General features: G+C 45.9%; 1 protein-coding gene and 1 long non-coding RNA gene across 2 annotated transcripts in view; both read left to right on the top strand.

The window, feature by feature from the left end:
* Positions 1 to 10,128, top strand: part of gpsm1b (G protein signaling modulator 1b) — a 69,655-nt gene extending 59,527 nt beyond the window's left edge. Inside the window, 3 exon segments of the mRNA XM_048258754.1 lie at positions 5,697 to 5,889; positions 6,588 to 6,793; positions 8,243 to 10,128. Coding sequence (XP_048114711.1) covers positions 5,697 to 5,889; positions 6,588 to 6,793; positions 8,243 to 8,452 — 609 coding nt within the window. The 3' untranslated portion in view covers positions 8,453 to 10,128.
* Positions 10,129 to 11,057: 929 nt separating this feature from the next.
* Positions 11,058 to 12,074, top strand: LOC125304459. The gene is made up of 2 exons (XR_007195239.1): positions 11,058 to 11,892; positions 11,940 to 12,074. It is a non-coding gene; the product is annotated as an uncharacterized LOC125304459 (long non-coding RNA).
* Positions 12,075 to 12,500: the final 426 nt, after the last annotated feature.

The raw sequence follows: 12,500 nt of genomic DNA, 5'->3' as shown, positions 1-12,500 counted from the left end.
ATGCAGGACACAAATCAAATATGATCAATTGATCATTAATGGTTTTACAGTGTAAATAATTAAGTACAATTTACCACAACACCTGCCAGATGATAGCTGTCAATCAGTGTGATTCACTCGCCTGCTGTGAAATGGATGCACGACACACACACACACACACACACACACACACACACACACACACACATACACACACACACACACACACACACACATTCCTATGCGTTGCACACACACACTCCCATGTGTCTGCTAGCAGTGCTGACGGCGGTCCTAAGACACACACTGCTTTTAGTGGTCTGATGAAATCTCTGGGCTTTGCTTGGGCATCAGAGTGCTCATCAGAGGACTGAGTCTGAGACGCACAGGAGCCCCGGTCAATAGAAAGTAATCTGGGAGATGACGAGAGAGTCTCTGCATGGGGTCAGGTCTATTAGTGCTATGGGCCTGAGCCAAGGCAAGAGGAGAGAATAACTGCACTGTTTGAGAAAACAGACTCATTTTGGAGTGTAAGTGTGTGACTGTGTGTGTGTGTGTGGTTGCTTGTGTGTAATGACTGCACGGTCTTTGACCCAGCCCAAAATCCCAGCGTCTTTGTTGGCACCACAATTGTTTTTTCGATTGTTTTGTTTTTGTTTTGTCAGCATTTGTAAACAGATCTTTGAGACGACTTCTGGACTTATACTACGAGTCTCTTAGGTATTCGTAAATAACAACAAATAAACATGCTGCTCTCCGAGTCTCTTAGGTATTCGTAAATAACAACAAATAAACATGCAACAAATAAACATACTGCTCTCCGAGTCTCTTAGGTATTCGTAAATAACAACAAATAAACATACTGCTCTCTCTCTCTATGGATCTTCTAGCAGCAGAAGTCGTGCTCTTAGGTATTCGTAAATAACAACAAATAAACATGATGCTCTCTCTCTAAGGATCTTATAGCAGCAGAAGTCGTGCTCTTAGGTATTCGTAAATAACAACAAATAAACATACTGCTCTCTCTCTATGGATCTTATAGCAGCAGAAGTCGTGCTCTTAGGTATTCGTAAATAACAACAAATAAACATGATGCTCTCTCTCTAAGGATCTTATAGCAGCAGAAGTCGTGCTCTTAGGTATTCATAAATAACAACAAATAAAGATGATGCTCTCTCTCTAAGGATCTTATAGCAGCAGAAGTCATGCTCTGAGGTATACTGCTCTCTCTCTCTGGATGTTCTGGCAGTATGCCAGAAGAATAAGTAGAGAACCTTTTCTCTCTCTCTGGATGTTCTGGCAGTACGCCAGTAGATTAAGCAGATAACCTTTTCAAACCAATTAATTGAACACTGTAATGTAGGCCTACACATTTTGAATCAAAATGTAAAAAAAGTCAATAAATAAATAAAAAAAAAACATATAAGTAAAAGCACAGTGTTGCAGGTTCTTCTTGTGATGTCCTACATTTGCACATACACATTTTTGATGAAACGGAAATCAAGTGCACAGACAAAACCCAACCAGTGGAAATCAAGTACGCAGACAAAACCCAACCAGTGGAAATCAAGTGCACAGACAAAACCCAACCAGTGGAAATCAAGTGCACAGACAAAACCCAACCAGTGGAAATCAAGTACACAGACAAAACCCAACCAGTGGAAATCAAGTGCACAGACAAAACCCAACCAGTTCAAGTCCAATGACCTTAGCAGGGGACTGAGAGCAGAGGAGTGTTATCTGTGTTTGTACTGAATGTGTGCGTATGTGTTTGTGAGTGTGAGTGTGATTCTATATCTGTGTTTGTACTGAATGTGTGCGTATGTGTTTGTGAGTGTGAGTGTGATTCTATATCTGTGTTTGTACTGAATGTGTGCGTATGTGTTTGTGAGTGTGAGTGTGATTCTATATCTGTGTTTGTGTGTGAATGTGTGCGTACGTGTTTGAGAGTGTGATTCTATATCTGTGTTTGTGTGTGTGTGTGTGTGTGTGTGTGTGTGTGTGTGTGTGTGTGTGTGTGTGTGTGTGTTTGTGAGTGTGATTCTATATGTGTGTATGTGTGTTTGTGTGTGTGTGCCCTCTGTGATTGTGTGTGTGTGTGTGTGTGTGTGTGTGTGTGTGTGTGTGTGTGTGTGTGGAGCCATGTGAGTGGGCCTGGTCACAGTAATGAGGAGTTTCAGTTTCTATGGCAACTGTGATGTCACTCAGATGGAAGCGAGGTCCAACCAATCAGGTTGCTCTTCCAATTTCTGTCTGTCTGTCTCTCTCATCCCTCCATGTAATTGAATAATTGAACAAAACACATGATCCGTAGTGAGAGCCTCACAGAGTGAGAGAAAAGAGACTCATAGCGTGCCTGGTGAAAAGACTATGCACAGCAACACAGAGACACAGAGAGCGCCTGGTGAAAAGACTATGCACAGCAACACAGAGACGTAACACAGAGAGCGCCTGGTGAAAAGGCTACATGTACGTAACATAGGCACGGAAGCCAACGCCACAAACACCTGCTATCGGGCTAATGCACACTCAGATTGCACACTCAGATTGGTGGAAGCCTTTGAATGTGGACCAACACATGAGGGGTTTTCCAAGGGTGTTCATCAACGCTGTTACAGATGAGCTATAATTAGCCCTACATTTAGATGACCTTGCTACCTTGTCAAAGTTGTGTGATTTCTTTCCCCTTTGGCAGTGGGGGGAGCGGCACACAAAGCTCTGCTCTCTCCCTCCCTCTTTCACAGTCCTCCTCTCTCTCCCCCTCTCTATTTCTTTTCTCTCTTCTATCATTCCCTTGTGCCCTCTCTCTCTCTCTCTATTTCACACACAAAGCTCTGCTCTCTCGCTCTCCCTCCCTCTTTCAAAGTCCTCCTCTCTCTCTTTCTTTTCTCTCTTCTATCATTCCCTTATGCCCTCTCTCTCTCTCTCTATGTATATTATCCCTCTTAAATTCCTTCTCTTCTTTTTTATCTCTATCTTCTTCTCGCTTGCTCTCTGTATCTCTCTCTCTTTTCTCTCTCTCTCTCTCCTCATCAGCCCCTGTGGTCCCCCTCTCCTGTGTGACCTTGATGAGAGGAACCCCACTCCCCCATAATGACTTGTGTTCCCACAGCTCAAACACCGCTCTGGGGGCAGCTGGGATAACCACGGCCTGCAGGAGAGAGGGAGAGAGAGAGGGAGAGAGAGAGAGGGAGAGAGGGGTGGGGTGGGGGAGGGAGGGAGAGGAAAGAGTAGGGAAAGAGAGAGGGAGGGAGAGGTGGTAGGGAAAGAGAGAGGGGAGGAGAATGAAACTGACAAAAAACAAAAAAGAGAGAAAGCAAGAACTAGAGGGAATGATAGAGAGAGAACGATAGAGGGAGAAAGGGGAGGGGTATGAGCGAAAACGAGGGGTGAGGAAAAGAGAGTGGAGTGTGTGTGTGTGTGTGTGTCTCATTACGCGTGTGTGTGATAGAGAGCAAGACAGTGAGAGAGTGAGAGACAGAGAAGGCAGAGAGAAGGGAGAAAGGAAGCCTGTTTAGAGACAGAGAGATAGCAAGAGAGGGACCCGAGAAGAGGCGTTACTAGGGGAGAAACCATCAGCTCCTGGAGGGAGACCGCTTGTCGCTCTGGTATTACCTGTTCAGTTTGATCTTTATGGTGCTTTATTTCCTGTTCATTTTGATCTCTATGGTGCTTTATTTCCTGTTCATTTTGATCTCTATGGTGCTTTATTATGTGTTCATTTTGATAGATGGTGCTTTATTACCTGTTCCTTTTGATCTATATGGTGCTTTATCATGTGTTCATTTTTATCTCTATGGTGCTTTATGACCAGCTGCAACCTCTTCTGTCCTGCCAGCAAAATGTTCTAAAACAGAAATATATATTTTTTAGTTCATGAGTAAACTGATGCATGACTTTTTGCTTGCTTTAGTTGTTTTAAAAAGGGCTTTTCGTTGTAAATGTTTTTGCTCTGAGTAATTGTGTGAAAGTTTTTGTGCTGTGAAACTGTGGGGAGACTGTGTGAGGCTCATTGTTGCTGATGACCTAGATCTTGCTGTTGTTTTGTGCGAATAACATGCCTATGCTCACACACACACACACACACACACACACACACACACACACACACAGACAGACTCACACAGACACACACAGACACACACACTGCTCAGCCATGGTATACGGATCCAACAAAGATCCTCTGGCACATCATTATTCACACACTCTCACACACACAGCACGGCAGCATTGGTTTTCACAAACGTGCGCTTAACTGCTGTCGTCTGCCAGGTGGGCTTCGTCTGGACAGCAGTGCCCCCTGAGATGCTGTTCATGTTGCTCATGTTGTTGCTTTTGCTGTGGTCCTCGCAGGGGAGGGGTCGTCAGGAGGCCGAAGCCTGTTCATTAGATAGTATTGATCTCCTGGCCACTGCGGTGTTTAATGGTCTGCATTAGCCGTGTCTGATTAGGAATGAGGACAGCCGACGCAGCGGATGTCCGATTATCGGCGACTGCGGGCTCACCTCTTAGCCCTTTCTCTGGAATCAAATCCTCATGTAGAGGAGTTTGTGTGTGTGTGTGTGTGTGTGTGGGGAGGGAGGTGTTATGTTGACCGAATGTGCACTGCTGACCCTTTGGAACAATAGAGGGCTACTAATAATTTATGCAAATATTTCCAACAGCCTTCGAGTTCCCACTAAGTGTGCATGTGTGTGTGTATCTGTGTGTGTGTGTGTGTGTGTGTGTGTTTGAGCAGCTGACCAGTTAAAGGTCGTGGCGATAAAATGTGTGGGGCACATTGGACTCATGACAGAAATTCTGATAAGAGCACCCATGCAGGGTCTGCTGTGATGGAACAATGCACTGAAGGGTTGAGCAGAAAACCAACACAGTGCCGAGGATATATGCACACATACATACACATGCACACACACACATACATACACATGCACACATACATACACATGCACACACACACACACACACATACATACACATGCACACACACACACACACACACACACACACACACACACACACACACACACACACACACACACACACACACACATGCACACACAATTCACTGAAGGGTTCGAGCAGAAAACCAACACAGTGCTGCGGAGCTTGGCACTTTTAGCTCTTGGTAGCAGTGTTGCAGATATACAGTATGCACACAAACAGTACTTGCACACACACACACACACACACACACACACACACACACATACACACACACGCAAAGATGCACACACACACACACACACACAATACATCACCGACATCTGTGAATCTCTTCCGATGGTGTACAGTTATACAGTATGCACACAAACAGTACTTGCACACACACGCAAAGATGCACACACACACACACACACAATACATCACGACATCTGGGAATCTCTTCCGATGGTGGACCATGTTCTCCATCTCCCATTGAGTACACTGCACAGTCTGATAGCATCCCCTATAGAGCACAGGCACTCTGAAGACCTTTCCTCTGACCGCGACTAAACAACCAGGCCGGCCATCTTACCGTAAACAGGAAGTGAGGGTCTCAGGGCGGGCAGCATGTGGGAACATCTGCAGTGTTAACCTCTAACCTCTGTGCTGTGTGTGTTTGTGTGTTGTGTGTTTGTGTGTGTGTGTGTGTGTGTTTGTGTGTGTGTGTGTTTTGTGTGTGTGTGTATGTTTGTGTGTGTGTGTGTGTGAGTGTGTTTGTGTGTCGGTTACAGAAGCTGGCCCGTGACCCCTCCGATGAGGCCTGCTTTTTCGACCTCCTCAGTAAGTTCCAGAGCAGCGCATGGGCCGACCAGCTGCCCCTCGGCCCCGCACCCGAAACGCCCGGCGAATCATGCTCCCCTCTCAGCGCGGCGTAAGATGGAGCTCCCCTCGGCGAATCATGCTCCCCTCTCAGCGATCTGATCGGTAAGACGCTCGCGCTCTCCTCTCAGCGATCTGATCGGTAAGACGCTCACGCTCCCCTCTCAGCGATCTGATCGGTAAGATGCTCACGCTCTCCTCTCAGCGATCTGATCGGTAAGACTGCTCACGCTCCCCTCTCCTCTCAGCGATCTGATCGGTAAGATGCTCACGCTCCCCTCTCAGTGATCTGATCAGTAAGATGCTCACGCTCCCCTCAGCGATCTGATCGGTAAGACGCTTACGCTTCTGAGCATGCCCATATATGTACACACAGTAATGAGACTGACCCAGGTGTCACAGCATACCCGGTGTATTGTCCTGGGTTATTGCTGACCCCAGGTGTCACAGCATACCCGGTGTATTGTCCTGTGTTATTGCTGACCCAGGTGTCACAGCATACCCGGTGTATTGTCCTGTGTTATTGCTGACCCAGGTGTCACAGCATACCTGGTGTATTGTCCTGTGTTATTGCAAACCTCAGGGCCATGGCAAGTCTAGCCCAGATATGGTGTATTGGTAGCGGATTTGCTTTTATCCTCATTTAGCGTGTCTGATCGTGTCACTCTCACCTCCTCATCGTGCTGGTGAATGTCTTAATTGGCTGGTTAATGTCTTAATTGGTTGGTTAATGTTTTAATTGGCTGGTTAATGTCTTAATTGGCTGGTTAAAATGTCTTAATTGGCTGGTTATCTTCTGGTAGACCCCAGCCTCACCACGTCACCTCAGACAGAGGAGCTGTTTGACCTGATCGCCAGCTCACAGAGCCGTCGTCTAGACGACCAGCGGGTGAGCGTCAGCAACTTGCCGGGCCTGAGGATCACCCACAACAACCTGGGTCACCTCTGTGGGGAGGCCGACGTCCAGGGGCCGAGCGACGACTTCTTCAACATGCTCATCAAGTGCCAGGTCAGAACTAACACCCTGCTGCTTCACAATCAGGTCAGCAGACATAACCAACAGAGCATTAGACACAATTAACAGACCTGCAGAAATAACCAACAGAGCATTAGATCTCACAGTTAACAGACCTGCAGAAACAACCAACAGGGGATAAGACACAGTTAACAGACCTGCAGACATAACCAACAGAGGATAACACACAGTTAACAGACCTGCAGACATAACCAACAGAGCATTAGATTTCACAGTTAACAGACCTGCAGACATAACCAACAGGGGATAAGACACAGTTAACAGACCTGCAGACATAACCAACAGAGCATTAGACACAGTTAACAGACCTGCAGACATAACCAACAGAGGATAACACACAGTTAACAGACCTGCAGACATAACCAACAGAGCATTAGATCTCACAGTTAACAGACCTGCAGACATAACCAACAGAGCATTAGCACAGTTAACAGACCTGCAGACATAACCAACAGAGCAAGCACGCCACCATTTGACCAGACACAATCAGTAGCTCAGCAGTAGCTATGAGACTATGGGCTTCATGCAGAAATATTCTATTAAATGTATCCAACCGTATAAATCTACTCTTCGCCTGGTATGCTTTTATAACCGTCTAAATCTACTCTTTGCCTGGCGTTTGTGCTTTGACACTAAAATAAATGGTGGTTTATGACTCTTGCCGTAAATATTCCTTGCAAATGACTACACCACTTCCTCGCCTGTCGTCAGTTTAGTGAACACTAGGAAACATTTAATAAACATTAAAAACTGAGGAAAATAAACAAACAGAGAATAAAGGTCAGGCTATGTCACACAAAATAAATATTCTTGAAAACTCCTAATAAAATTAAGTTTTAAAGGATAAATATATAAACACGTAATGCATTTTTCACCCGCTCCCTCACCCACCCACTCACTCTCTGGCTCGCTCACTCAGACTGAGACACACACAGCTAACACACCCAGCCAGCGTGTAAAAAGGTTTCTCACTTAAAAGCTATTAAGTGATTAGCTGTCTGGGCGACGTCACATGACCCATCAGTCAGGCCAATCAAATAAATGAGGTGTATGGAGGCCCCAGAGTGCCAATTAGAGAACCACTGATGTGTCAGTGGATGCTGTCCAAGAGGTCAGCACGGAAGAAGTCCCTGTGCCTGCGACACTTGGCACTTAAAACAATCGTTAGGTGTTGCAAAACTCTTCTTATCAAAGACAAGAATCCAAAAAAATATATATACATAGTTGAGTCCAGTAGTTATGAGTTCAGTATTCAGTAGTTATGAGTTCAGTAGTTATGAGCACTGTAGCATTTGAAGAGACTTGTCTACAGCAGTGTAGCGTTTGAAACGACTTGTCTACAGCAGTGTAGCGTTTGAAGAGACTTGTCTCTGTTTCTGTCTCTCTGTTGTTTACGTCTGTCTGTTCTCTGGCCCCGTGTAGTCCTCTAGGATCGATGACCAGCGCTGTTCGCCGCCAGACGGTGGACCCCACGCGCCCACGGTTCCTGACGAGGACTTCTTCAGCCTGATCCAGCGTGTCCAGGCCAAGCGCATGGACGAGCAGCGCGTCCATCTGCCCTCGGACGAGCAGGAGGACGCAGAGGCCGACTCCGAGCCAGAGGCCGAGGCGCGCTCCGGAGACTCCAGCTAGACTTGCCATTCTTCTTTCCCCTGCTCTCTCTTTCCATGACCCATCTCAGTAGAGAGGGGGTTGGTGGGTGGGGGTCTCTAACCCCTGACACCGAGAGGAGGAAGACGTGGGAGCGAGTGAGGAGGAAGATGAGGGAGCAGAGAAGACTCTTCCTCCAGGCATGTCTGATACTATCGAGGCTAACGGAGGAGTTAGCGATGACCGGCCATGGAGAAAACGAAGAGTGAATGTGAATACAGGAGGGCTGTGGTGTAGAGTACGTCGTGTGTGTGTGCGCGTGTTCGCGTGTGTGTGTGTGTGTGTGTGTGTGTGTGTGTGTGTGTGTGTGTGCGCGCGTGTGCATGTGTGTAGGACTAAGATGGTGTTATAGACGTGTGGTCTGTGTCTTTAGCAGGGGTCTCTCTCACCGTTTGTGTGTGTTACACAGCCTTAAGTAAACATACTGACTCTGATTGTAACCTGTAGGTCAAGCTTCTCTGTATTGTATTTGCTCATGTTGCCATTGGTCAGTTGAAAGGACTTTTGATGAGGCTGGCAGTATTATTCGTTGGATTTTAGCAGTGTCCGTTCTGGAGAGGCTGTGAGGACATTTTAGTCCCGCTTACTATTATGTTTCAGCATTTCAGCATAGCAGTGGACATTTGTAGGGCTATTTCATTCCCACATGTGTGCTGATGGGCATCAGTGCCATTCAGAACATTCAGATTAATAACTTTATTGGGAGGGAAAACATCAATTAGCATATGAATTTAGATTAGCAAAAGCTGTGAATAGAATTTTCCACATCAAATGAAATCAGCCACCTGGGATGTATGAAAATGTCTGCTTTCTCATTGGCCTGGCTAAAGACTTGTGCAAGACATTAGCGGTAGATCAGACTTAATAGAGTCGTGCCAATCCCACCACAAGTTCTCCGTGACATGACTCCTGATAGCCAGTGCTTTATTTGAATGGGACTAGATCCCAATTGAATACAGGCTAGATTTCTAGCATTTTCTGACTGCAGCTAATGCTAATGCTAGCTTAGCTCTGAGCTCAATCAGACACAGCAGTTGTTCAGGGACCTTCTTTCAGTGGTGCAGCCTACTGTAAAAGCTTTGGTGAGCTCACTGTTAGCTTGGCACATACTGCAGAGCACACAGAACAGTCTGACCATGGTTTGTGGTCTGTGTGTTAGGTCTACAGCAGGGGTGTCCAAACTACGGCCCGCGGGCCAACTGTGGCCGGCCACGCACTTTAATCTGGCCCGTCGAGCATTTATTAGTTTATCATAGATCCGGCCCGCCACGCACTTTAATCCGGCCTGCCGTGCATTTAATTAATCAGGTTATCATAGGCCGCTTGCTATTTTTTTCCAGCATACAACGTTGTGATTAACTTTAGGCTACTGCAAACTTTATGCTCTTCTTAGAGAGCATTTACCATGTCAATGTCAAAACAGTTTGTTACATCAAGATACATAGTATCTCCACTGCAGCAGATCTAACTACGTTATGCTACTCCATTTAATTGGGAACGCATTTGAGCATGCACAAGAGGTAGAGACTGCGACAGGTTCCAGCTGGCTTGTTATTGTTGATAATTGATATCTCCTTTTTATAAGAAACGTTTAAAAGGAAATCGCGATGGCAACAGTAGTTCCCACTACTGACCATTTATAAACTGTGAGCCATAGGCACAGCACTAGCCATAGGCTATAGGAGCTGGCAAAAGAGTCTTAAAGTGACAGTGCACCATTTATAAATGAATTAAACAACATCAAATGAACAGTATTTCTTAAGAAATTAATTTTCTACAACAAAATTACTTTGCCATTTAAATTATACAAAACATTATATACGGTATATATATATATGCACACACATTATTTTTTTGTTGTGTGGCCCGCCGGCCAATTTTCAAAACCCAATGCGGCCCTTGAGTCAAAAAGTTTGGACACCCTTGGTCTACAGGGATAATGTAGCCTTAGACACATGTTCATATTTACAAACAACAAGCAATGCTACAAACAAAAAAACCATTTGTAAACAGCATTACAGTATTTGTGGATAGCTGATGCCAGCAACCATCAATTCCAGTGTTCTCTCTGTCACTTCTGAGATCACAAAAAAAGAGGACTTGGACAAATCCACTGGTTGCTATGCAAAGACACTGTCATCGTCTCTGTCACCATCTGGTGGCCAAACATGTTCATAACACCCTCAAGGCATTTATGGGTGTAAACAGATAGTATTTAAAGATTTTAAGACTGAAAGATGACATAGTAGTAGACTAACAAGTATGAAGAACTTAAGCACTTTCTTTAAAACTTGGAGAAAAAGGTTATACATCAGTGTGTGTACATATAAATATTTTGTTTGGTGAAAGAAAGCGTGTGTTTCGCTGCCAAGGTTAGTGCCTGCTTTGTATTTTTTTTGTTCCACTTCTCCGTGCTCTGTGACTCTTGTAGCAAAGAGGAGGCAAACACACTGCAGCAGAACAAGCCCGTGTGTGTTGGGCTGTGGGGTGCAAACACACTGCAGCAGAACAAGCCCGTGTGTGTTGGGGCTGTGGGGTGCAAACACACTGCAGCAGAACAAGCCCGTGTGTGTTGGGGCTGTGGGGTGCAAACACACTGCAGCAGAACAAGCCCGTGTGTGTTGGGGCTGTGGGGTGCAAACAGCCCCTGGCCTGAGGAAATGGAAAGTGCTTCAGTGATGACTATTGATGAGCTACTGATTAACAGGCTCCTCTCACCACTCACTGGGAAGCACACACACAGCTCAACCACCTAGGGCCCCATCTGGCCTCAATCTGGCTCTGATCTGGCCTCAATCTAGCTCTGATCTGGCTCTGATCCGGCTCTGATCTGGCTCTGATGTGGCTCTGATCTGGCCCTTCTCTGGATCACATTGGGCCCCGGTCCCAACCCAGATACAGCGCAGCTGATCCGGCCTAGACATGGCCCTGATCTGGCCCAGATACGTTTCCAGATAGTGTCTTCAGTGCCAGCTGCTGCTATCTAGGCAGTTTGATTTGCATTTCCATAAGGCTGCAGCTCTCCACTCCCCCACCGGTTCATCTGTTTCTGTGAGAAGTGTTGCCAGTAGGTTACTTATAGTGTCTGTGCCCCCATGTGAGGGAGTTCCTAGCGCAGAGGTGGAACACTCTGAATTCATACAGTAAAATATTGAGTCCAACCATTCACTAAACCAGCTGATTCTGATTAGTACCGCTCTTCACCCAGGTAGATCAGCTAGTTTGTGAAATTGCCTGTGTTAGATGCACAGGTAGCGCCAATACACGGTAGGACGTTTATTTTGGGAAGGCTGGAGTTTTCCCCCCTCTGTAATGAGTTAAGCTTAAACTGGACCTGTTGAGGAGAACAGAGAGGTCCAGCTCGCTAGCTATTGGGTGTTCGAGTCCTGGAGAACAGAGCGGTCCAGCTCGCTAGCTATTGGGTGTACGAGTCCTGGAGAACAGAGCGGTCCAGCTCGCTAGCTATTAGGTGTACGAGTCCTGGCCAGACGCATCTGCTCTGCTTCTACATGTCACTGCCACATGTACATAATGGTTTTGTATTTATTTTCTGTCTGCGGACACAGTGTCCTCAGTGCTTTTAATAAAACAGATTCAAATGTTACCTGTGTGTGTGTGTACCATGTGTTACTATTCACAGTGTTGGTCTTCTGTGTCTCTCCCCTTTAAGGCTTAAAGTGGAAATGAAGCAGTCAAATAAAAACATATTTATACATATTTAAATATACCATAAATACAAATAAAGTCGGAAATATGACCCGTTATTCAGAATTCAGAAAGCACAAACAAGTTGCATTAATTTCAGCCTGTGCGCCGCCATCTTTGTTTTCAGAACATGATGACATCATCTGTGTCTCTACCCTTTCAGGCTGAACTGCAAGGCTACACCAGGTGTATCTGATGGTGCATCTCTAGCATGGTGTCAGGTGTATCTGATGGTGCATCTCTAGCATGGTGCATCTCTAGCATGGTGTCAGGTGTATCTGATGGTGCATCTCTAGCATGGTGTCAGGTGTATCTGATGGTGCAT

The sequence above is a fragment of the Alosa alosa genome, chromosome 12, assembly GCF_017589495.1.
Source record: "Alosa alosa isolate M-15738 ecotype Scorff River chromosome 12, AALO_Geno_1.1, whole genome shotgun sequence".
NCBI lineage: Eukaryota > Metazoa > Chordata > Actinopteri > Clupeiformes > Clupeidae > Alosa > Alosa alosa.
Note: the sequence above shows the minus strand (reverse complement) of the source record. Positions and strands in the feature narration are given on the sequence as shown.